This window comes from Salvelinus alpinus, chromosome 27, assembly GCF_045679555.1.
Source record: "Salvelinus alpinus chromosome 27, SLU_Salpinus.1, whole genome shotgun sequence".
NCBI lineage: Eukaryota > Metazoa > Chordata > Actinopteri > Salmoniformes > Salmonidae > Salvelinus > Salvelinus alpinus.
Genome location: NC_092112.1, coordinates 15,664,330 through 15,691,376, shown reverse-complemented (window position 1 = coordinate 15,691,376; position 27,047 = coordinate 15,664,330). Strand labels below are relative to the sequence as shown.

At 41.1% G+C, this 27,047-nt stretch overlaps 1 protein-coding gene across 2 annotated transcripts; it reads right to left on the bottom strand.

Annotated features, from left to right (window-relative positions):
• Window positions 1–1,150: 1,150 nt before the first annotated feature.
• spint1b (serine peptidase inhibitor, Kunitz type 1 b) lies at window positions 1,151–14,138 on the bottom strand. Of its 2 annotated transcripts, none has more exons than XM_071369504.1 (10): window positions 13,180–14,138; window positions 12,314–12,471; window positions 11,751–11,892; window positions 5,549–5,719; window positions 5,386–5,421; window positions 5,086–5,217; window positions 4,336–4,386; window positions 3,887–4,057; window positions 3,151–3,210; window positions 1,151–2,169 (listed from the first exon to the last, which is right to left on the bottom strand). In XM_071369504.1, the coding sequence occupies exons 1-10, from the start codon at window positions 13,625–13,627 to the stop codon at window positions 1,985–1,987; spliced, it is 1,554 nt and encodes a 517-aa protein (XP_071225605.1). In that variant the 5' UTR covers window positions 13,628–14,138; the 3' UTR covers window positions 1,151–1,984. The 2 variants fall into 2 exon arrangements, with proteins under 2 accessions (XP_071225605.1, XP_071225606.1); XM_071369505.1 differs by having other exon boundaries at window positions 13,213–14,131.
• Window positions 14,139–27,047: the final 12,909 nt, after the last annotated feature.

Below are 27,047 nucleotides of genomic sequence, written 5' to 3'. Positions count from 1 at the left end.
TGTCAAAATGTACTAGAAACTGTTAGGATAATGTTGGTCATAAAGTCACTCTCGTCTAAACGGAGTTTGGAACATCCATGCTTCACCACGGTAAATGAAGGCTGGGTTTTAATTTGAATATGTACATTTGCCCACTAACATGGGGTGAACAGCTGTGGTGATTCCTCTCTATTCAATAGGATAGACAGGTACACAGACCTGCCCAGCAGTCTGACTTTGATAACCAAAGACATGTCGCACATTTTTTTACTTGAAAAATACTGCACCAAACACCTTAGTTAATATAAAATTGCGCAACTAAAACATCCTCGGCAATGTTTTGTAAATTACAGATTTCTTGAGTTCTTATATTCATTCTGGGGATTTGGAGAGTTTAAAGGGCTAAATAGGCTACAGTGTCTGAAGTGGGACAAACAATAACCCAACAGGGAATCAGTCAAGAAACACACCAAGACTGAACAAGCTCAGATTGCATTACCAAGCAGGAAGTCTAACATCTACAGGTGACCCTATTCTGGAGGTAAACAAACTAAGGGCAGGTCCACGCAAGTCAGGACCTGTCAGGAATCTTCAAATTGCTTGGGGAAAGTATTCACTTGGAAGGAGAAAGCATACACAAGCTTAAGCCAAAAGCAATCATGAAGGCAAAATATAATTTGGGCTTGTTACGCATTTGATTATGAAATTTGGGGAGGATGCCAAACTGTGTTTGCATATTCAGAACAAGTAGGTGATTGTGTTACATACAAGTCAATTTAAATTCTATTTTGACAATTTTGAATTGCTTTCACTCTAATAATCAGCACCCAGAACTAAATATGTCTCTAAGGAGAGATTACTTTCAGGATATATCCTCGGAGGATATTGACCAACCATGCTCTACATACCGTAATTATAAGACAGCATGTGACTGGACCAAGCAATGTAGCTACGTAGGCTACTCATATTCCACAGGCATGCAATTCCTAATTTCCAAATCAAACTCAAAGAATTTGACATACTAATGGATAGTGGTTTGGGTCTATTGATTTGGAGATGACCAATGATGCACAAGGCATATTGTGCATACATTGGTGAAATATCGCCATCTAGTGACTAAACTGAAACATGTAATGCCCTGTATATATTATATATTAACACCACAACGTTCTATTATGGAATTACGATTTTATTACAGTTAAAGAAAACACAAAACATAGAACATTAAAAACCAAAACATTAAAAACCAAAACATAGAACATTAAAAAACAGACACCTACCTTACGATCTAGGTCATGGTTGTTACTTAAAGTAAGAAACGATTACAGTATGATAACAATTGAATACACAGACACGCTGGTGCATAAAAATAATAGTAACAGAATCATTTCAGTAAGTAAAAATGTACATAGATCACTTATTGGTACCTACATTTAAATCTGGTATTCCTTATGAATTTTCATGACAAAACAAACGCCTAATGCAAACCTCAACCCTAGCACCAATCACATTTTATAAATACAATTTAAAAAGTTACAGAAAAAAATAAATCTTAAGAAAAACCTAGTACAGAATTCTTCCCCCCCTGAGAATGTGTTCCATACAAAACACAATTATAAAAGCCCACACAGTTATAGTATTTGGATTTGTGCCCATGTCTCATACTTTTCGTTCACTCAAGCTCCGCAGAATGGTTGTGACAGAGCATGCTAATGTATCAACTCCTTAATGCAAAATTCTGTGAAAGCAAAAACCGGTTGTCCAAGGAGGAGCCCAAGCAAGAGCCAAAGCTCTATTCAAATGAAATGTTGCTTAAATTCCTCACTTACTGACTGCCTCTGGAGTGTTTAGACCTGTGTGGGAGATTTGTGTATTTATTGGTCTGGTCCTACTCTGGTTAGGTCAGTGTGTGTATTTATTGGTCTGGTCCTGCTCTGGTTAGGTCAGTGTATACGCATGAACACAATAAAACAAGGTCCTGAAAGCCAGGCAGGTGCCAATTGGTTCAGACAGGCTTGGTGGTGGTGTTGTAAACCAGGGTGTCTCGTTCTTCGAAAGCAACATGGGGGACGTTGGTGGCCACGGGTTGGTGCTGCGAACGGTCCTTCCTATGCTTCAGGAAGCAGTAACCCAGGGCAGCCAGCACCGCCATGATGGCTACCGCTAACACTATAGCTATAGCGATGGAGCCTGGAGGAACAGAAGCATTCAGACTAAATGATGGTTTAGACCAGCGTTTAGTTGTCTAAACCAGTGGTTCTCACAGGATTTTTGTTCCAGACCTGCAATAACACACCCGATTCAACTTTTCAAGCCAATAATTGAATGAGATATATTGGTGCTAGGCGAGAAGAATCATGTGAGAACCACTGGTTTCGACAACTAAACAGATCAGGGGAAGATTCTGGGCTTTCCTCTTGAAAAGTGATGTAGCCCAAATGTCCCCACTGTATATGGAATACACTCTGGCTATGTACACTAGAGAATGCTGAGAAAGCACAACAAGGCAGACCAACTGACAAACTTTTAGCATGTTTTTCCACTAACAAGAGATGACAGTGGCGGAGATATACAGTGCTCGACATGGACTGAAAAAGGTTCCAGTACTGTTTATGTTTAGGTGTAGAAGCTCCACAATACCTTTGAGCCAATATTCTATAAGAGGAACTGGAGCTCAATCAGTAGAACATTTGAGGTGCTGGTACTCAGCTCCAGTGACCTCCCACCCAAGTCAAGCACTGTGTATAGACAGACGGGTTCTAACTCCCGGAGGAGGGAGGTATAGACAGACGGGTTCTAACTCCCGGAGGAGGGAGGTATAGACAGACGGGTTCTAACTCCCGGAGGAGGGAGGTATAGACAGACGGGTTCTAACTCCCGGAGGAGGGAGGTATAGACAGACGGGTTCTAACTCCCGGAGGAGGGAGGTATAGACAGACGGGTTCTAACTCCCGGAGGAGGGAGGTATAGACAGACGGGTTCTAACTCCCGGAGGAGGAAGGTATAGACAGACAGGTTCTAACTCCCGGAGGAGGAAGGTATAGACAGACAGGTTCTAACTCCCGGAGGAGGAAGGTATAGACAGACGGGTTCTAACTCCCGGAGGAGGAAGGTATAGACAGACAGGTTCTAACTCCCGGAGGAGGGAGGTATAGACAGACGGGTTCTTACCGGACTCACTTTCCTCTTCCTCGTAGCGTTCAAACATTCCCCTTGCAAACACGTCATGTTCTATAGAGAAAAAGACACCCAGCCATTAAGAATAAATGGTCCATGTTGCTTGACCTCAAAGCCTTTGAAAACGTTTGCTTGACCACACAGAGACTTAAAGGAGACAGACCTGAAATAAATACAGTAGATCAAAAGAGCACTACGTTGAACAATACAGCTGCAAAGTAATAACTGTTGCAGATAGAACTACCATAAATAGAACTGACATGATTCCTTCCTCTACATGTCGATCAGTTGAAAATACTATATTTTTGTATTTTAACATCTGAACATTCCATAACATTTTGCTGAACGCAGCCCTAAACTGTAGCTCAGTTGTTCAAAGAGTGTCTCAAAGTAGGAGTGCTGATTTTATTGAACCTTTATTTAACTAGGCAAGTCAGTTAAGAACAAATTATTATTTTCAATGACGGCCTAGTGGGTTAGTGGCCTAGTGGGCCTAGTGGGTTAACTGCCTTGTTCAGGGGCAGAACGACAGATTTTTTACCTTGTCAGCTCGGGGATTCGATCTTGCAACCTTTTGGTTACGAGACCAACGCTCTAACCCCTAGGCTACCTGCCGCCCAGGATCTAGGATCAGGTCCTCCTAATCTTAATCATTATGATCTAAAAGGCTAAACTGATCCTAGTCCAGCACTCCTACTCGGAGACTGAATACAGGCCTAGAGTTCTGTACCTGTCACGCCCTTGCAGGTCTCTTTGCAGCTCTCCTCCACGTCAAAGTTGTTGTCGTTGCCGTCACAGCCCCCGTATGTGAAGCGATGGCACTTCCTGTTGAGCGGGTCATAGTACCAGAGGGAGTGGCTGGCACGGCACGGCCCCGTCCTGGGGGTCTCGGTGCAGCGTGCTGAGAGAGAGAGAGACAGACAGACGAGACAGATGTGATAAAGGTATTGTCCACTACAGGACTGTGTGGACTGGATACTTGGGTTGTGACTGTAGTAGGGGAACTAGGATTGGGCAGGGCATCTAGGGCTGGGACGATAGTAAGCACACTAGAGTTGTGACTGGTAAATAGGGTCGAGGTATGGGTGCTAGGGCTGTAGTAGGATAAATGGTATTGCTTTGGTAAGGGTTTATAAGGGGCTATAGTAAGCTTGGGTGTGAAAATCAAAATCAACTCACCCCTACTTTTGTCCACATCAATGTTCAGCAGACGAGTGAAGGTCTGGTTCACTGCCAAAACAAGCATCATGTTAAGTTGCTGTACAAACACAGCATGGGAACGTTTAGCAGTTTGTTGTATTCATGAAGAGTACCTCAGCAATCTTTTAAGAGTCACTCTTTAAGGATGGTCTAAAACTAAGATGTTTTTGATCATGTGTGAGGTAAAGTGACCTGAGACTTAGCAGACTTCCTTGTTTTCATTGCAGTTGATAAGATTCAAGTTAATGTCACGTGCACAAGTACAGAGAAATGGCTTTCTTGCAAACTCTAAACCCAACAACACTGCAGTAAACAATATTAATGTAGCACTACAAATAACATAAGGTAGAACAAAAACACACAACAAGTAAGTAAGAAGCTATAGAGTATACAGGGTAAGTCAGCTCCAATACCATATTTACAATGTGCAGGGATACTGGAGTGATATAGGTAGATATGTATAGATATTGGCATCAGGATATGATAAACAGCACCGTATATGATTGTGTGTGTGTGTGTGTGTGTGTGTGTGTGTGTGTGTGTGTATAGAGTCAGTATAAATGTGTGTGCATGTTGTGTGTGAGAGAGAGGTCAGTGTGCATGAGTGTGTAGAGTCCTGTGAGTGTGCATAGACAGTGCAATAAAATAATTAAAATACAAAAAGGTAAACTCAGTCCGTGTAGCCATTTAAGTAAAAACTGCTGTGTGTATGTTTGCGTGTGGACTCACGTTTGTCGCAGGATGCCTCGTCAGAGCCGTCGCTGCACTGAGCCACCGTGTCACATTCCAGGACTTCATCCAGACAGCAGCCGTTGTCACAAGTAAACTGACCGGAGTTACAGGGGGAGCCACAAACCTCCCCTAAACCACACACACACACTTACTTAACGGAGATGTGGTGGATAGTATGTACGCATGCAAGTAAACACAGTTCATTCACCTTTTTATATGGTGAATAGTGTTTTAGTTGTGTATAGTGTTTATATTGTGAAGTGTTTATGCACCCATAAATTTGTTAGCATTACTCACCTTCAGTAGGCACGCCAATACTTCTTCCTGACACAGCTGTAGGATGAAAACGAGAGACAATCGATTCAACTTGCAAGAGAGAATATGAAAAGACAGCTGGCAGGCATGCAGTCAGTCGGCTGCAGACAGTCGGCTACAGACAGTCCGCTCCATCTCATTGTACCTGACACGCCATGGCAGGCGTCGGAGCACTCCTGCAGGGAGAGGTAGTTGTTGCGGTTCCCCTTGCAGCCCCCGAAGATGAACTCCTCGCACTTCTCTGACGCACCGTTGTAGTGCCACCTAGGGAAGGCTCCTCGACAGTGACCCACCTTTTTGGGGACCAGACAGTGACCTGGGCAAGCAGACAGACAAGTCAGAGATGATTATGGAGGGTTAATATTGGTTTGATTAAATATTAATTTTTTTACAACTTTACATGAGATACATAGGTAAATGATCTATGCTTTACATAGCATGGCTGTAATGTGAATGTATTGCACCTGCAATTTATATAAGCTATTCGTGATAATGGATCCCTCAGTTTTACCATAATGCAAAACTGTCTAGGCCCTCCGTCAGTCGACAACAGCCAAGGTAAGTAGAAATTCACGCCAATGTTTATTTTGAGTGTACTATTCCTTTAACACACATGTCAACAAAGTAGTTTTTATCCAAAGTCCAGCAACCTGAGCAGCTAAACAGTTTAACATTATACTGTAGCTCTACAGTACACAGTGTTGGTCCTTCTCTTTAAATCTACAACCATAAAATGCTTATTGCAACCAACAGGACACCAATGCCACCATTAGAGGAGGTCTGTGACCATATCCTTACATGTACCCATGCACACCGTTTAGGCTCATGGTGGAATGTCAACAAGGGTGTGTTCAGGAGAGTCATCGTTAGAGAACGTTGAGATAGAAATGTATAGAACATACAGTGGGGGTCCAAAATGTTTGAGATCCTTGATAACAGAAAGAGGGTCAAAGATCATAGCCCCAACACATGCTAACAATCTCACCATTACCAATAACAGAGAAGGTTAGCATGTCTTGGGGGTATGATCTTGGACCCTGTAACTCTCACTCATTATTCATGATTCATTCAGGATTATCCGTAATCATGGTAGCATCCATATTAATGTGGATGTCTTATTTACAATAAAAGTGTCTCTAAAATTAAACAATACATTATTTCCCCATTTCTATTGGGCACAAAATAATCTGAAACACAACCAAAACAAACAGCAAATGCATCCAATAAGTTTGTAGAATCACAATCATTAAGTGCTAGGAATATGGGACCAAATACTAAAGACTTGACTACTCTATTTATAAGAATCTTTAGGGGTGTCAATCATTTTGACCCCTACCTTTGAGAAAAAATATTACTTGTTAAACAATCTTCAAATATAAAATAGAATTTCCCCCAAAAAAGTTCTGACCATATAATATAGCCCAGTATTTAAATAATTTATTTTATACAGGTCATTATTGCATCTTTAATCAAGGGTTTCAATCATTTCAGACCAGGTGCGCCACTTGGAGGTATGCCCCTCCAAGTGTGCCCCTGCCACTCAATAAAGACATACACCATTGTCTGGCCCTCATGAGTGGGAGGGATGTATTAGACAACAAAGGACTCAAGGGGAGTGTGACAACCAACAAGGCACTAGCTACAGGCCTGGGAAACTTTATTTTTTTACAACTTTACATGAGATACATAGGTAAATGATCTATGCTTTACATAGCATTGCTGTAATGTGAATGTATTGAATATATATATTTTTTAATGTATTTAGCTAGGCAAGTCAGTTAAGAACAAATTCTTATTTACAATGACGGCCTAGGAACAGTAAGTTAACTGCCTTGTTCAAGGGTAGAACGACAGATGTTTACCTTGTCAGCTCGGGGATTCAATCTAACAACCTTTCGGTTACTGGCCCAAAGCTCTAACCACCAGGCTACCTGCCGCAGGCCTGGGCAATTCCAGTCCTCGGGGGCCTGATTGGTGTCACACTTTTTCCCCAGGTAACACACCAGACTCCAATAATCAACTAATCATGATCTTCAGTTAAAAATACAATTAGTTTAAATCAGGTGTGTTTGCTAGGGATGGGGGAAAGTGTAACACCAATCAGGCCCCTGAGGACTGGAAATGCCCAGGCCTGTGACTAGCACGTGACAGAAGCCAGGCATAATAGCTTTACAAATTCCAAATCAGGCCCTAGTGGCCTAGCCCATATTCCTAGGCACTCTGGGGAAATACGAAGGAATCGGATAGGTTTAAAAAGATAGTCATTGCTTTACCCTTCCTTTTGATGGGCTTGGTGGAATTTTCATATATATCTTATACCCATTTAATCATTTCAGATTTATAGGTGGAAGGGAACTGTTCCGATTTCCAAAGGCTTTCAACAAAACTGACTTGAATAGGGGCTAACACTGAACATGAATTAATCCGGCATTTCCACTTGTTACCATATTGGACCGGTCACTCAGCACAGCTATGATGGAGTGATGTGAACGCAACAATTAATTTATCTATTCTATCCAACCTCATAATAGCAACCAACCAAGTGTTGGCCCAACCCATAGGTTGGGCCATAGGTTGCATTCATTCGGCATCATACGGAAGAAAAAAAGGACTGAAAGAGGGAGGGACTACCTGGACTTGTCCAATAAGAAGCCTTACATTTTCATAAGACTTTGCAAAACATTTCTGTGTGTGCACTTACTGACTCAACCCAGATGACAATGTGTGGAAGAACAGTTTGTCAACATTTGAAAGAGGCTATGGACCCTCATCAAGTCAGTGATTCAGCAGTGAGAGATAAAGAGGAGCTTCCTACCCAGTAAGCCTGCGGACAGTTACTGTTTACCTCAGATAAACCGCTAAGTGATAGCACACATACAAATGACTTTTAGCTGATACAGCAGGAGTACACAGATAAGGTGATAGGGGCCATAGATCTGAGGACAAAGCGATACACTTGGGATATTGCAGTGTGTGTGTATGTATATATAGTGGGTTACTATATTCAATAGAATTCCTTACATTTATGAGCTCGAGAGCTTAGGACTACAAGGTTCTATTGACAGTCTTGTTCCGTTCAATGTTCTCTAACTATAATAGTACTCTAAATACCACAATTCACGTTAAGTTCAAAAGAATACAAGACCAAAATTGCTGACACTAATAATACTAATGAGGGTTCAGAACTTGAAAGATAATTATTTCAGAATCATAATTTTGCAGATAGAAACGTAGTCCCAAGCTCTGGAGAAAGTCTTTCCACTACAGGGAAATGTTATTCAAAAGGGCCAGATAGGTTGTAGTAGTTGCTATGACTCTGCGCAACGGTTTTGTATTTGTAACATTTATTTCACTGGAACCCATGCATGGCCATCTTGGCTCTTCCTGCAGTGGCATCTACTGTGTAGTTCTGCTATCTATTGGCACTGGTCTACTGTCTGTTGGCACTCTGTTTTGGGGGCTTCCCGCTTTTCCTTTGCTGTACTCAGTAAAGTTTCCAGCTTTTTTTCTACCAAGATACAAACATTACCTATTTGTAAACAATTTCCCCATTTCATGTTCCAAAACTCCCAGAAATCTCTCTCCCGGTCTGTGACATAACTTTTTCATTGGAATTAGCAACACAACATTCTGTGGAACACTCAAGGTGGGCTGGGCCAATAAACTTTTCCACTCCTATCCTATTGGTAGTAAAGTAGAGGGTTGTGTAAGGGCACCCTAGTCAACCTTTGTCTCTGTCTGTCTGTCTGTGCGTGTACCTGTCTGTGTGAATGCCATTCTGTCTGTCTGTCTGTGGTCTCACCTGGGAAACTGTCTGATATGACTCAACTGTGAATCACGCCAGACCTGTTCTCATCCTAGCTCAGCAGGGGAGTGGTCACACGGTTATCTCCTTGTGTTGGGTGTCAAGTACACATGTTTTTAAAGCTACGAGCTTCACTTAAAAATGGTCAAAAATAATCTCTTTTATTCACAAACCATTGAGAGCACCTAATGATGTTGATTGCAATTAAAGTACTGTATCGAAGTTGTTTGGCTCAAGCGTGAATAAAATTTAAAAAAAAATGTCTTTAACTAAAACCCAAGCCCATGTTAACCAGAAACAAAAAAAGGCCCTGCCTTCATGTAAACTTTTGCTTACACATGATCCACATTAAAATGGTGTGTGTGTGTGGCACCAATCCTAACCTCCTGCAGGGTAGAGGACTATACTTAGTAAACTGCCTGATTACAGGAAACCAAAGACCAGGTTTGTCTAGGAGTAGTTCAAAGGATGACATTAATTTATACTGAACAACAATATTAACACAACATGCAACAATTTTACTGAGTTACAGTTCATAAGAAAACCAGACAAATCAAATAAATGAATTATGCCCTAATCCATGGATTTCACATGACTGGGCAGGGACGCAGCCAATCAGAATGATTTTAACCCCCAAAAATGACTATTACAGACAGAAATACTCCTCAGTTTCATCAGCTGTCCAGGTGTCTGGTTTCAGACAACCCCACAGGTGAAGAAGCCAGATGGGGAGGTGATGGTCTGGCGTGGTTACACGTGGTCTGCGTCTAAGGCCAGTTGGACGTACTGCCAAATTCTCTAAAACAACGTTGGAGGCAGCTTATGGTTGAGAAATTAACATTAAATTAACTGGCAACAACTCTGGTGGACATTCGTGCAGTCAGCATGCCAATTGCATGCTCCCTCAAAACTTGAGACATCTGTGGCATTGTGTTGTGACAAATCTGCATATTTTAGAGCGTCCTTTTGTCCCCAGTACAAGGTGCACCTGTGTAATGATCATGCTGTTTAATCAGCTTCTTGATATGCCACACCTGTCAGGTGGATGGATTATCTTGGCAAAGGAGAAATGCTCTCTAACAGGAATATAAAGACATTTGTTTAATTCCTTTTAGATAAATAAGCTTTTGGAAAATTTGGAAACTTTCTGGGATATTTTATTTCAGCTTATGAAACACTTTACATGAGTTTATATTTTTGTTCAGTAAAGATATCATTGGTGCATCAATCCACGTGTGCTGGAATAGTGTTTCTCAACCTTTTTTGTACAGACTGGCAAGCTATATGGTCATTCTTGTGGAATATATAATATGCAATTTAGCAGACACCTTTTATCCAAAGCTACTTACCGTCATGCGTGCATAGATTTTACAGGTGGTCCCAGGAATCAAACCCACTATCCTGGCGTTGCAAGCACCATGCTACATACCAACTGAGCTATAGTGTGTCAGTGACAGGCAAGCTATAGTCCATCCTCCTTGGGGGACCGCTTACATTTAAACTAGCTAAAACCATTACATTTTGGGGTCTACAGCTAGGATTCCATCTAAATTGGCAAAAGATTTTCATGTGAATATTCTAAAATAAAAACGTGCATTTTCCCTACCAGAGATGAGTTTCCATCCAATTGACTTGTGGCATATAAAAGGCTGTGCATGATGACATAGCACACATAAAAATTACTTTTGAAGTTAAATTCCCATGTACCTACTAAAAAATACAAGTTAAATGGGTTTCCATCACATTTTCAACTCTACTGATGGTTCTCATACAAAAAGGAAATTGTGTTATATAGCGAGTGTTCCCACTCTGGTATTAGCAGGTGCGCTCCAGCCAACAGATTGCAGCTAGTGTGGGTATAGCCTAGATGAGATTATTATGGACAAAATATTATTTTAAATTTGTCAAATGGCAGCCAAGCATCGATCATCATGTCACCAAAAACAGAACCTCAATATTTATTAGAAAGGACCATCAAGCTCATCACCGTGCACTTTCCCACCCCTGTGAAGTTCATAACTTATTTCATCTGGAGCCTAATTTTTTTATTTTTTATTTAACTAGGCAAATCAGTTAAGAACAAACTCTTATTTACAATGACGGCCTACAGTGTAAACAAACTCTTATTTACAATGACGGCCTGCAGTGACACCTATTGCACTGCGATGCAGTGTCTTAGACCGCTGCGCCACTCGGGAGCCTAATAAACTGCATGCTTTCCCCGAGTCGTAGTGGGAGGACCGGACCACACAACATATCGTGTGACTACAAGTTTACTTCCATATGATGGTTATTATATCAATATTTGCACATAGAAGTATTTCCGACATTTCTCACAAAATAGATTTTAACGACGCACCTTGTCTAATGTTTTGTTTTGTCGACATTTGGAAAGTTTACCGACAAATATTCTGTTTCCATCCGGCCTGTTTTTTATCCGACATAAAAATGGTTGGCTGGAAACCTAGTTATCGACAGCTTTGAAACACATACACAAAGTGTTTAACATGGACATTACACATGACCACAATTCAGTACTCACCCTCAGACTGTTCTGGAGTGAGGACGAGGACGGAGATCTGATCCATGGCTGACTGGTTGCTGGAGTCGGTGACCTTTAGCTGGAAGATGTACATCCCAGGTTTCAGGTTGCTCAGCATCACCTGATCCTTCAGGTCCGTTTTCTGAAAGAAAAAGGATAAGAGAAAAATACAACTGTGCCCGCACCTGACTTTTACATTTCTATCTATCCATCCATCCATCTATATATATATATATGAAAACAAGCATTTAAGCTGAACCAATGCTTGATCAGTGTGTTTATTCAGATTATTAAACTCAAAAGACTTTGAAGGCAAATGTGCACATTAATTCTGTATTTTTACCATGCAGCAAGACCACACCATTAAAACCTGAAGCACTGTTCTGAATAACACATAGGCTAATGAAGAAAAGGAGGGTATGATGATGATGAGTATGTGTTGAGCGTGTAATGTATAGTACTCGTTTTTTTTATCCAGCAATACTACGTTCCCAAGACTATTTCCCCTCTGGGACAATAAAGTGTAAGATTATTATGAGGGTGATGACGGTTGATGCCCTCACCGTAATTTCCACCGTGTTGTCCCCCTTCACAAGGCCCCACTTGTAGCTAGTTATCACTTTGTCATCCCAGCTCTCAATGCCATTCAATGTCACCGTGTCGTTGGGTTGGACCACAATGTCCCGGCCCGCTTTGGCAGTGGGGAACTTATCCTCATCATCTGAGAGCAGCCATACCAATCAGCAAAATAATTACCATCAAAACAATCGTAATAATAATAATAATAAGTCTATTTGCACTGAGATTCTTAATTTTTTCCTGTCCCAGCACCAAACACACACTAAAGAAATCACAGTAGGACACAAGCAGGAGATGGGGTGGATAACATTGGGGTTAGTATTAGTAATTATCAGTAAGAATGGGCTTTGATGGGCTGGTTTCTAGATTTAGCCTATAGTACTGGACGAAAAATATCTTTAAAAATGGGCAATCTGCAATAGATATATCTATTTTTGGACATAAATTAATAATATGAATTGACTCTTGAAGAACACAACTTAATAATACCTCATGAGCTTAGGTCAACTGTTGTAACCCATCAGAACCCAAAATATAAGCATGTTTTACTACAATGTTTGTATACAAAGTAAATGCAAACCAACCCTGTATAGCCTCAAAACATGATACAAACTATAAACGTTGATATCATGGCTGGTCACCTTGCATCCATAGCTCTGTCTGTGAATTTGAGAGTGGCTCCATTTCTCCTGCTTGTTAGTGGAACAGAGGCGGGGACTATACTCTATTGTTTCAACTCCTGATTGCCGATTTAAATCGACATTAAACATGCTTGGTCCAGGACTATGCTTATTAATGTGTATCTGGGAAACTGGTCCGTAGGCCTACAAGACTATAAATCAATGACTACCTGTAACTGGAGTGAGTCGAGTCTTGATCTTACCACGGGTGCTTTCAGGTCCTCCCAGGTAATCTTCATAGACTGAGTCCAAAATGTAATTTGTGAATCCCACTTTGTTCACAAACCTGCAGACATACTCTCTCTTGTACAGGCAGTTAAACAGAAAACATGTTTTAACCGAGCCTTTCTCTGCACCATTCTCAATCAGAGCCAAGTTGCAATTAGGGTCTTGGCAACAATGGTCAACACAGTCTAAAGCTTCGGTTACAGTTGGGGACGAGATGAAACTGGCTCCTACTTTGACAGAGTCTTCAGTGTCTAGCACAAAGTTTTCATTGCCCACATTGAAATTCCCGGCGCAGTCTTCTCCATTTGTAACCTGTGCGTTGTCTTGGCAGACTATAGACAGGAGCAACAGCGCGGATCCTAATATTGACCAAATACACAGAGCCGTCATTATTGCCGTTACTTGAAAGACGTAGCCTACCGAACAATAGCCTACGACACAACGAAGGTAAATACAGTCAAGTGTTGTTTTATGTTTCCTCTCGGTTTCCGTGTGAATTACTCCTATAAACAATATTTGGACAAAGGTTCAACGCCCATTCCGTCTCCAAAATGTCTTATTTAATTTCAAACAAACCGATATTCCACGAATTTCCCCAACACAGAACGTGCGACAAGAAATTAGTTCAAAAGTCGACCGACAACACGGGTTATAGCAATACGTATGTATTTTGCTTAAAAACAAACAAGATAGGCTATAATCTTATTTCTGCGCTCCTTGTTTAAAATCCAAGTAAACAGCGTGCCTCACGCGATTAAATCACTCAGCTATGTTGGGTGTTTTCATTCGCAAGAAATGCCAACAATTTAACTTAAACAAAATTCTCAGGTGTGTCCATAGAGATAGATAGAGAACTCATCTATATCTGTGCTATTGTATCGTCGGTGAACGCATGAGCAGCGCCATTGAGGCTACAACCCATAGGAATCCCCACCCAGTTGACTAGGTTACTTTGACTACTTTAAAATGGCGTAAGCATGGTGGAATCCCTCAGTGGTAATGTCCATGATGACTACTCTATCTATCTCTATGGGTGTGTCATACCTGTGAAATCCAGGAAGTGAAATGTTGTACTGACGTTGATGTGGGCGGTAGAGTTTCGGTGGACTGTTGCTTCTGTCACATCAGGCTGGGTGCCCTTTGTAGTTCATGACTTCAACATCCCTCCTCTATTGTCAATATATAATGTGTCATTTTTCAATAAACCATTTGTCATTTTCTTGTCAATAAATAATGTGTCATGTGTATTTATTTCGTGCACAATTATTTCCTACAAAACTTGGAATAACACTTAGAGATGAAATGATTTTTACTTCATTAATAGACCCCAGCCTCTACTCCTTTCACATCCCTTATTCCAATAAATATTCACATGAAAATGTATATCATCTAGCATACATTCTTAGAAAAAAAATGGCATGTTTGGTTCCAGGTAGAACCCTTTTGGGTTCCATGTAGAATAGTCATTTTCACAGAGGGTTCTACATGGAACCCAAAAGGGTTCTCCTATGGGGACAGCTGAAGAACCCTTTTGGACCCCTTTTTTCTAAGATGGTATTTAATTTTTGTATTCTTTATCTAACCTTTATTTAACTAGGCATGACGACACAGCCTGTATGAAAACTCTTGTTCATTGTTACCTTTTCTTATGAAAGTGGTTAATGGTTTAAGATGCCTTAGAATGATTGACATCCTAAAACAGTTGGTCTTTGATTCCACAGGCAGACATGTCTAGTAACACTGCACATTGTATTGTCAAGAGACAAAGAGACATTGTGTGGTCTTTTTTTCATCTTCTTTTGTATGCATGACACTGAGTGTACAAAACATTAAGGACACCTGATCTTTCCATGATGTAGACTGACCAGGTGAATCCAGGTGAACGCTATGATATCTTATTGATGTCACATCAGTCAGTGTAGATGAGGTATTCCCAAACTGGGGTACGCGCAATGCCGTCGGGGGTACGCCAAATAAAAACGTGATTCACATTTTAATAGATTTTTGTTTTTCACATTTTCAAACGGTCCATTTATATTTTCAAACGGAGCTGTACATTTGGGTGAGTTTTTTTCCTTCACCTGAGTAGCCTTGTTTCACTGCCAAAAATAGCGAATTATCAACACAATGTCAAATAGAGGTAGCCTAGTCAAATAATTAACATCCAATCACATTAACCGTTACTCTCTCGGGGGAATTCCACTAACGGTCCGTTTGTAGCCAAACCTAGCTGCTGCTCATGTTGGTATCTGTGCTGATGGCGAAAAAGCCATGACAGGGAGACATAGTAGAGTGGTAACGCCCGTGCAAGCAGTTGCTCCCGACGCCACTTGGGTACACTGCAGCATCCACCGAGAGGCTCTTGCTGCCAAGGGAATGCCTGACAGCTTGAAAGACGTTTTGGACACTACAGTGAAAATGGTTAACTTTGTTAAAGCAAGGCCCCTGAACTCTTATGTATTTTCTGCACTATGCAATGATATAGGCAGCGAGAGTTATTCACAATCTTCGATGAACAAATAAGGTTTTATATGTAAGATGGTTAAATAAAGAGCAAAATGATTGATTATTATATTATTTGTGGCAGACCAGGGGGTTTGGTCAAGACGTTTACACAGATCAGACACGGACAGAGTAGGATTAGCTCGGTTTCAAGGGTGTTTATTTAAATAATAAATCAAAAGAAAAGGATAGGTCTCCCCCATGACGCCGTCTTCTGGGCTCCGGGTCTTGTTGTATCCTGTCCGGCACAAAAACTGAACTCCCTCTTTTTCGCTCGGGCAACGTCTCCAATTATAACAAAGTAACTTTTCTTCCCCCACTCTCTCCCTTGTGCGCTGCCCTTCTGGCAGCTTTATGGGACTCGTACAGCTGGTGAGCAATCAGCCCTTGATTGCTCACCAACCACAATCAGCCCCAATTAGTCCTGGCCGGAGAGCACGTCGAGACCTGGCACATCCAGCATAGGGAGCCATCGCCTCGTGATGTAGACTCCGTCTGCCACCAGGCCTCGACGAGTCTCCCCCTGGTGGCTGACCTGCTGTACGCCACATATTATTTGTCCCTTGGTCCTATAAGAGCTCTTTGTCACTTCCCACGAGCCGGGTTGTGACAGAAACTCACACTCATTCTTTCTTATGTTTAATAAATGTATTGTATATTGTGTGTGGCGGGCTTACAATGATGGCAACAACAACAAAAAACATTTGAGAGTGCGCTGACCCTGGTGCTAGAGGGGGTATGCAGCTGGAGGTTGAATGTTTGAAGGGTTACGGGACTATAAAAAGTTTGGGAACCACTGGTGTAGATGAAGGGGAGGAGACAGGTTAAAGACGGATTTTTAAGCCTTGAAATAATTGAGACAGGGATTGTGTATGTGTGCCATTCAGAGGGTGAATGGGCAAGACAAAATATTTAATTGCTTTTGAACAGGGTATGGTAGTAGGTGCCAGGCGCACTGGTTTGAGTATGTCAACAACTGCACCGCTGCTAGGTTTTTCACACTCAACAGTTTCCCCTGTGTATTAACAATGGTCCACCACCGAAACGACATCCAGCCAACTTGACACAAGTGTGGGAAGCACTGTAGTCAACATGGGCCAGAATTTAGGCTGTTCTGGGGGCAAAAGGAGGCGCATTGCAATGTTAGGAAGGTGTTCCTAATGCTTTGTACACTCAGTGTATTTTGTGTTCTTTCACTTCTCGTTTGAATTTGTCAATTTAATGTTGGAATTTCAAATGATCAGGAAAATAATGACCATTGAAACTTTTGGATGGATTCCAACAATTACAGTAAGGAACTAGGAATGGTTGAGCCGAGTGTATGAAAGTACTGTGTTTGGCACACAAACCAAATTAACTGAAGAGACATTCATTATTCTACTGTACATTAGAGAGTAATGAAATGTATGAAAATAAGTCTTACCGTACTAGCTTCCTTGGACTGGTTTACACAGAAATTATCATATCTCTCAAGAAAGCTCAAGCATTTTCTGGTGATTTCCACAGACAGACACTAATGTCATAGGCTAAGGTACATCGAAGAAGTCAGACTCGTTTGACAAGTTAGTGAAATAAAAGTGCATATCATATTATCTTCAAGTTCTAAACCAGCACTGTTGAGGGACATTAATGTTCAAAAACCAAAGTTCCATTGTGTCACATTAAATAATAAAGGCTGAGTTTGATGTAAACCTATAGATTGATTTAGAATTGTGTGTAGTATTTTGATTGCTGGAAACAGTGGCTGCATTTGCACACTTTGGATGAAAACAGTTGATGATATCGCCATGAGGTCACATGTGGTCGGGAGAGTTACTGTTGTGCCAGACTCCGGCACATGTGAGTTTGGGTTTGTGAATGTGTCGATTTGCATGGTTACGTTTACGCAGGCAGCTAAATTCTGATCTTTCGCTTATTGGTCTTTTGAAAAAGAGCTGATGTGAAAAGATCTGATGGGATTGCTCAAAAGACCAATTAGTGGAACAAATATCAGAATTGGGCTGCCTGTGTAAACGCAGTGTGAGGTGTAGCACATGTGGATGTGTCCCCAGTTGCACCACTGACTAGCTAGCTTTTTGCGTGGCACGACTGGTAAGACGCTTCGGGAGGGTGGTCACGTGTCCTAGCAAGGCAGAGGTCCTGGGTGTGAGTCGAAATCAGGAGGAAGGGGTACTCGCTAAGCAAGCAGCGATGTGCTTAGTGATGTGGCAGCCAGCTGCTCCAACCTCTGCTGATATTTTCGTTGGACATTGGATCCGATGGACAATAAAGGAATCTTAATTTTAAATGGATGTGTGTGTGTGTGTGTGTGTGTGTGTGTGTGTGTGTGTGTGTGTGTGTGTGTGTGTGTGTGTGTGTGTGTGTGTGTGTGTGTGTGTGTGTGTGTGTGTGTGTGTGTGTGTGTAGGGGTTTATTGCTTTTCTAGTGCCCGGGCTTTTGGTCCGGAAATGGAGCCATTGTGCTTTTACCAGTATTTCTAGCAATATTTTGTATTGATGCTGGTAGAAAATCCTAGGAAATGTTCTGTAAATGATACAAGCCGTCTCCAATCAATCTATAACTGTCTGGTTGTGCAGGTGGGTTTGGCAGGAGTATCGCCCGAGAAGGGAGGCGTAGCACAAGCATTTCGCTACACTTGCATTAGCATCTGCTAACCATGTGTATGTGGCCAATAAAATTTGATTTCATTTGATTTAGCTCTGCAAGTCTTGATTGCACAAAACCTATTATATGGGAGGGAATACTATTATTTTGTAGATCAGTGACTCTACACCTCACTTTGCTCAAGCTGATCTTCTCCAATGAAGTTGTAGATAAAAACGGGTCAATTAGGGGCAGTTAAAAAAGCTCTATGCAGAAATCGCTCTGCCATTTCCTGGTTGCTAAAATTCTAATAGTTCGCCTAATTTCAGTTAGTGACAAAACAAGCAAGTATACAGTATAGAATCGTTTTACCATCTAAACCGCTGTGAAATATAATTTCCATAACTGTCACGTTCCTGACCTGTTTTCTGTTAGTTTTTGTATGTGTTAGTTGGTCAGGGCGTGAGTTTGGGTGGGCTGGTCTAGGTTTGCTGTTTCTATGTTGGGATTTTGGGTTCGACCTGGTATGATTCTCAATTAGAGGCAGGTGGTCTATCGTTGTCCTCTGATTGAGAATCATATTAAGGCAGCCTGGGTTTCACTTGTGTTTGTCGTGGGTGTTTGTCTCCTGTGTCAGTGTCTATGTTGCGCCATACGGGACTGTTTCGTTCGTCATTTTCCTGTTCGTGAGTTCTTCGTGTTTCATGTAAGTTCGTCGTCCAGGTCTGTCTACTCCGTTTGTTGTTTTGTTAGTTTATAGTGAAGTTCGTGTTTTCGTGTTTTCCATTAAATAAATGATATCAACTTACCAATCCGCATCTTGGTCCGATCCATGCTCCTCCTCGTCTGAGGAGGAGAACGACTACGACAGCCGTTACAATTATTTTGTAGATCAGTGACTCTACACCTCACTTTGCTCAAGCTGATCTTCTCCAATGGACTCTGAAGTTGTAGATAAAAATGGGTCAATTAGGGGCAGTTAAAAAAGCTCTATGCAGAAATCGCTCTGCCATTTCCTGGTTGCTAAAATTCTAGTAGTTCTCCTAATTTCAGTTAGTGACAAAACAAGCAAGTATAGAGTATAGAATAGTTTTACCATCTAAACCGCTGTGAAATATAATTTCCATAACCAACAATATATATGTTTCATGTTTGAAGTTGGTGTACAAAATTGAAAGTAAAAGATGCAGAAACTAAACTTGAGAACGGGAAGCATAAAAATAGCGCACATAGAACAGATCTACCGCGTCTTAGACTTGCGTTCAATGAGAATGACAAATCTATAACACACATTTCTATGTGAATTTGGTCAGGTCGCCCAAAAAGTTACATACTGCAGCTTTAAAGGGAGAGTCAATGAAACCAACCATGGAGGAATACAGAAAATATATATTAGGAATTCATTTGAAGTGAATCCACATGGTTCAGAACATATTTAGGACTAATTGGATAATTGCTTTACGATTAGCTCACACAGAGTGTGAGAAGGTGCTTTTTCGGCCTCTTGAGGTAGTATGATGATCAAAATGCGGGGTAGAAAAGAACTGGACCGAAAGAAGGAACCTACTATTGCATAGGGTCTCTTTGCCAGCCAGTCCGGAATCAGTGGAGGCCGGTGGGAGGAGCTAAAGGAGGACAGGCTCATTCTAATGGCTGGAATGGAATTAATGGAATGGAGTCATACATGTAGTTTCCATATATTTAATGTGTTTGATACCGTTCCATTTATTCCATTCCAGCCATTAAAATGAGCCTGTCATCCTATAGCTCCTCCCACCAGCCTCCACTGTCCTGAATGGCTCTGGAATGGGGTTGAGGCTGTTGGCTTATTGTATCGCCTAAATTTAATCTCCCAGGACCCTGAGAAGCTGGCCACTCGTTCATTCATGCATGTGTGAGTAAATGAGCATGTTCACCAGGAAAGGCGAGCCGTTAACAAGCTGAATTATTGATTGTGTTTAACAGACAACACATCACAGGCAAGACTATGCGCTGATACTCTGGCTGCCAAAAATGTTGTTTTGAAAAGTGCTGTCCTTTCAGAACATGGAGCCTGGAAACTACAATTCCTCACAATGCCTCATTCTTCTATTACTGGCCAAGCACTGTCCACCACCATGTTTTCCTTTCCTTTATCTTGACTCTTATTGACTTTCCCAGATATTTCTGGAGAAACAAACACTATCACACACTGACGATGGCCTAATAGCCAAATTGTTAATTTTTGTTGCTCTTGTTGCATGACAGAACATTGAAAATCTTTCCATAGGTCAGAAACAGAATTTGGTTTCATGACTTTCAGCTTAAAGTAGTTAGTGTCCCACTCCCCAGCCCTGGATTCCACCCCAGCGCTCTTCTCACCCCTTTAATAAAAATATACTGTATACTGAACGAAAATATAAAAGCAACATGCAACAATTTCAATGATTTTTCTGAGTTACAGTTCATATAAGGAAATCAGTCAATTGAAATAAATGCATTAGTACCTAACCTATGGATTACACATGACTGGGCAGGGGCACAGCCATGGATGGACCTGGGAGGTCATAGGCCCACCCACTTGGGAGCCTGGCCCAGCCAATCAGAATTAGTTTTTCCCCACAAAGGGCATTCATTAGACAGAAATACTCCTCAGTTTCATCAGCTGTCCAGGTGGCTAATCTCAGACGATCCCACAGGTGAAGAAGCCGGATGTGGAGGTCCTAGACTGGCGTGGTTGCACGTGGTCTGCAGCTGTGAGGCCGGTTGGACGTACTGCCAAAATCTCTAAAACAATGTTGGTGGCGGCTTATGGTAGAGAAATTAACATTCAATTCCCCAGCACAAGGTGCACCTGTGTAATGACCGTGCTGTTTAATCAGATTCCTGATATGCCACACCTGTCAGGTGGATGGATTATCTTGGCAAAGGAGAAATCCTCACTAACAGGGAGGTAAACAAATTTGTGCACAACATTTTAGAGAAATAAGCTTTTTGTGCATATGGAACATTTCCGGGATCTTTTATTTCAGCTCATGAAACATGGGACCAACACTTTACATGTTGCGTTTATATTTTTGTTCAGTATATACACTTTATTTTTCTTTAGTTCATTGCATCTAGGCTATGTGGAAATTTGACTGTTTTCCACAAACAACCTTCAAAAAGGTTATTTGTGTCACGTTGTATAAATGATTGGAAACAGGCGCAAATACACGTAACAGGGGTTTTTAATAGTCCATCCAAAAAGACAACATGCCATGAAAGGCACAGGGACGAAGCCCAAAACAAACATGTACACTAAAACACAGGGATGAAACCCAAACAAAAGAGCGAGGACTAATAAAGTTACGGGATGAGACCCGAAACAATAATGCACGGGACCCGTAATAAACACTTCACGAGACGAGACCCGTAGTAACAAGACGCAGGACGAGACCCATAATAAAGTCGAAACAACAAAGCACAGGCATTCACAAGACCAACGGACATGGGGACAATAACTGACCAAGACAATGGTGAACAAAGGGCACAATTATACAATTACTAATCAGGGGAATTGGAATCAGTTGTGCATAATGACAGTTCAGTGACGCCTAGAGGCCGGTGACATAGACCTCCGGTACTGGTGCACGGAATGAGCAGCAGTACTGGGGATCTGTGACAATTTGCCACCCCTGTATCCAACTGCAATCCATCTTTCACTGAAGTGTAACTCCCTATTACTCCTCCATGGTTAGATAAGAGCCGATGAAATGCATCTGACAAAGATAGATAGTCATGTACAGTAACTACAGTAAGGAGAAAGATATAGTATGGTAAGGAGAAAAATACACTAAGAAGAAAGATATTATACTCTTATCCAGTTAGGGAAACAGTCTATATAGACTATATCATTTTGTGACCGTTTTGCAAAGGTATGCTCTTTACTGTAATATGATACAATATATAAAACGGTATATACTGTATGTTATATTATAAAACTTAACACAAAAAAACAAGCTCATTTGTATCAGTTGGTGGTTGTTGAGGTGGTCGTTGGCTAACTTGTCTCTACCTGTAATCCCTGGACCTTTGTTGTCTGTCAACTGCTGTACGGTGTCAAATTATGAGCCGGACGATAAACCCTATTGTCTTACGTTATGCTATACGTATGCACGGGGATCACCTTACATCTGTGACAAAGGTCTCAAACAAAGACAAAGAAAGCAAGCATGAGTAATGTTATTGGCTGTTTGCTGCAGGTGTAGGTTCGTGTAAGAAAATGGGACACTTACGCTGTGTGCCAAATGGCACCTATTACCTACTAATGTAGTGCACAGAATAGGGTGCCATGTGGGATGCACACTGGTACTACGTAACACCAGATGGTTGTGGAGAAGTGTAGATGCCCACAAAGAAAATAGGGAAACAGTAGTCGTGTCTGGACTATCATTAAATGGGAAGACTGTATATTATCAAATAAAATATCTTAGTTTAATTATTATGTGATTAAACTAATCATGTAAACATGAATTAACTAGGAAGTCAGGGCACCACGGGAAAATGTTTAGAGTTAGAATTATAATTTCTTTAATATAACTCTTCAGATATTTTAATAATTAATTTAGTAATTTATTATTACCTCATCAGTTCTCAATACTGAACGTCGCAAACCCTTGGATATCTGCACAAACCATAGTTTCTATAATGAATCAGCAATATACAAATTGGCTTAATTATTAATTTACTAACTAACTAAATAATCACACAGAATTACATAACAAACTAACAGTAGATATTTCCGTTACTGCATGATACAAAGAAAAAGTCCCTAGCCGATACGATGGTTTGGTAGACAAAGGAAAGGGTTGGGGACTGAGAAAGAGCGGGAAAGACAAAATGGATTCACTACACACAGTGGATAATTATAATTACTGCTATCGTAAACCTTTGCACATGAACGGCCGCTCATTTGAGAATAATTGCAATGTGTATATTTACGCCGTATGTCGTTGTTGTCTTCTCTGTTGGAATCCAGTTCCTGATTAACTTTCCCAGAAGTCACAATGTCTTTCGTAGGGGGTTAGTATGTATACTTCAGAGTACCATTCGGAAATGTTCTCATAGATGGATGCTTCGGCGGTTGTCAGTATTCTCGTTCTAGACTTACGTAATTTCTAGCTGCAGACTAGTAATTATACGTCTAAGATTTGCTCTTATTCTGTAGTGATCGATAGTCTCAGAGTTGAGCCATTTCCAGCCCTGTAGCCAAAGCTACAGCTGTATGGTCTAACGGTCTATAGAATTGTAGCCATTCCAACGTGGGGACTCTGTCCCGGCGTTCTCTGACTTAATGTATATTTTGTAGGAAGTGGGTTTCATACTCTGTGGAAGAAGGGGCGGTTCTATGACGCCTAATGTAATGTCTGGGCTCACGGGGGTGTAGCCACTGACTAGTTAATCTTTATATGAAAATCCATACTCTCATTGAGAAGATTAACATCACATCTTTTCACAAATAGTTGAATGTTTAATCACATACATTTCACAATATTTAGATGTAAACCTGACAGCTGGGAAAAGTACACTTTAAGAGACAGTTATGTGTGTTTCCTGTCCTTCATGAGATCACCAAATGAAACACACTCGACATGACTGTCTCTTAAGTGTCCACGGACCATTCCCACATTCTCAAAAATATAAATATTTTTTCGTTCTCCCATTTTGCCAGTTTTGAACGAAGAGAAGCTCTTTGTTCTGGTAGACTCTCTCCCTCAATACTGCATGGCAGTTTCTACCAGGTATTTATGACCGTTGTAAAACCTGACGTGGGAGAGAGAGAGAGAGAGAGAGAGAGAGAAGGGGGGGAGCCATGTTATACACCCAAAAGGCCACGTCGTGACACAGTATACAAGGACACAGGTCAAAGGTCAGTCCATTACCTGCATTGTAAGGGGTGCAAAACTGGTGGCAGGGAAGTCAGACACAGGAGAGCAGAACTTGGTAAAAACCCGGAGCAGTTTAATAGTAAAACCAATGGCATAAGAAATACAAAATATGGGCACAATAACCCAGTCAAACAAATGTGCACAAGCACTTACAACAAACAATACCACACAAAGACATGGGGGGAACAGAGGGTTAAATACACAACATGTAATGAGGGAAATGAAAACTAGGTGTGTGGGAAAAGAAGACAAAACAAATGGAAAATGAAAGTGGATCGGCGATGGCTAGAAGACCGTCGACATTGACCGCCGAACACCGCCCAAACAAGGAGAGACATCGACTTCGGCAGAAATCGTGAAATGCATAGTTACACTTAGTTTTGTCAGAGCGTAAATGTTCAGGTTGACAGTGTAGTTCCTATTCATAACAATGATATAACATGTTATAACAACATCAAACACTGCGGGTGACTAGCCTAGTCCCTGATCTGTTCGTGCTATCATGTCCGCTCTTTGGCATGACAATGAGTGACAAACTGAGTTGACACGATAGCACAAATAGATCTGGGACCAGGCCCAACAGGCTGAACAATCAACAATAATACAATTCTAATCTGAATCTGCCACGACTACGATTGTCTCCTCCTACTGCAGTCATGCTTCAAGGGAGGGTATAATTGTAAAGATCCAATGGTTGTGGAATTTTGTTGTTGTTGATGATGTCCGTAAGCAGGAAGTTGGCCAACTCTATTGATTACATTATATCACTAAGTCTACTTTTAAACTGTGTAAATTAAACAGTTGTTTAATGTCTTTGGCAGCAAAAGGAGCTTTTGCATTTGTGTCTATTATGGATCCACATTAGCTGCTGCCAAGGCAGAAGCTATTGTTCCTGGGGTCCAGCAAAATGAAGGTAATTATAACATTTGAACACTTTTCACAACACATTAAGTGTGTGCCCTCAGGCTACTACTCTACTAGCACATACAGTTGAAGTCGGATGTTTACATACACTTAGCTTGGAGTCATTTAAACAAGTTTTTCAACCACTCCACAAATTTCTTATTAACAAACTATAGTTTTGGCAAATCGGTTAGGACATCTACTTTGTGCATGACACAAGTCATTTTTCCAACAATTGTTTACAGACAGATTATTTCACTTATATTTCACTGTTTCATAATTCCAGTGGGTCAGAAGTTTACATACACTAAGTTGACTGTGCCTTTAAACAGCTTGGAAGATTCCAGAAAATTATGTCATTAGCCTTCTGATAGGCTAATTGACATAATTTGAGTCATTTGGAGGTGTACCTGTGGATGTATTTCAAGGCCTACCTTCAAACTCAGTGCCTCTTTGCTTGACATCATGGGAAAATCAAAAGAAATCAGCCAAGACCTCAGAAAAATAATTAAAGACCTCTACAAGTCTGGTTCATCCTTGGGAGCAATTTCCAAATGCCTGAAGGTACCACGTTCATCTGTACAAGCAATAGTACGCAAGTATAAACACCATGGGACCACACAGCCGTCATACCGCTCAGGAAGGAGACGCATTCTGTCTCCTAGAGATTAACATACTTTGGTGCGAAAAGTGCAAATCAATCCCAGAACAACAGCAAACGACCCTGTGAAGATGCTGGAGGAAACAGGTACAAAAGTATGTATATCCACAGTAAAACGAGTCCTATATCGACATAACCTGAAAGGCCGCTCAGCAAGTTAGAAGCCACTGTTCCAAAACCATCATAAAAATGACAGACTACGGTTTGCAACTGCACATGGGGACAAAGATTGTATTTTTTGGAGAAATGTCCTCTGGTCTGATGAAACATAAATAGAACTGTTTGGCCATAATGACCATTGTTATGTTTGGAGGAAAAAGGGGGAGGCTTGCAAGCCGAAGAATGTCATACCATCCATGAAGCACGGGGGTGGCAGCATCATGTTGTGGGGTGCTTTACTGCAGGAGGGACTTGTGCACTTCACAAAATAGATGGCATCATGAGACTGGAAAATTATGTGGATATATTGAAACAAGATCTCAAGACATCAGTCAGGAAGTTAAAGCTTGGTCGCAAATGGGTCTTCCAAATGGACAATGACCCCAAGCATACTTCCAAAGTTGTGGAAAAATGGCTTAATGACAACAAAGTCAAGGTATTGGAGTGGCCATCACAAAGCCCTGACCTCAAACCTATAGAAAATTTGTGGGCAGAACTGAAAAAGCTTGTGCGAGCAAGGAGGCCTACAAACCTGACTCAGTTACACCAGCTCTGTCAGGAGGAATGGGCCAAAATCCAGCCAACTTACTGTGGGAAGCTTGTGGAAGGCTACCCGAAACGTTTGACCCAAGTTAAACAATATAAAGGCAATGCTACCAAATACTAATTGAGTGTGTAAACTTCTGACCCACTGGGAATGTGATGAAAGAAATAAAAGATGAAATAAATCATTCTCTCTACTATTATTCTGACATTTCACATTCGTTAAAATAAAGTGGTGATCCTAACTGACCTAAGACAGGGGATTTGTCAGGAATTGTGTAAATGTCAGGAATTAATGTCAATAAATGTCAGGAATTGTGAAAAACTGCATTTAAATGTATTTGGCTAAGGTGTATGTAAACTTCAGACTTCAACTGTATCTACAATACAAAATCCATGTGTACATGTGTGTATAGAGCATATGTTATTGTGTGTGTGTATGTATGTGTCTGTGCCTGTGTGTGTGTCTCTTCACAGTCCTCCTATTCCATAAAGTGTATTTTCATCAGTTTTTTAAATCTGATTCTACTGCTTGCATCAGATACTTGAT

Excerpts from the sequence above, each read along its gene's own strand:
- spint1b (XM_071369504.1), bottom strand. The coding sequence starts at position 13,627 with ATGACGGCTCTGTGTATTTGGTCAATATTAGGATCCGCGCTGTTGCTC. Across the intron at positions 12,472-13,179 it reads TCGACTCACTCCAGTTACAG|ATGATGAGGATAAGTTCCCC; the intron begins GTAGTCATTGAT and ends GGCTGCTCTCAG. Across the intron at positions 3,211-3,886 it reads GACCTGCAAGGGCGTGACAG|AACATGACGTGTTTGCAAGG; the intron begins GTACAGAACTCT and ends TTTTCTCTATAG.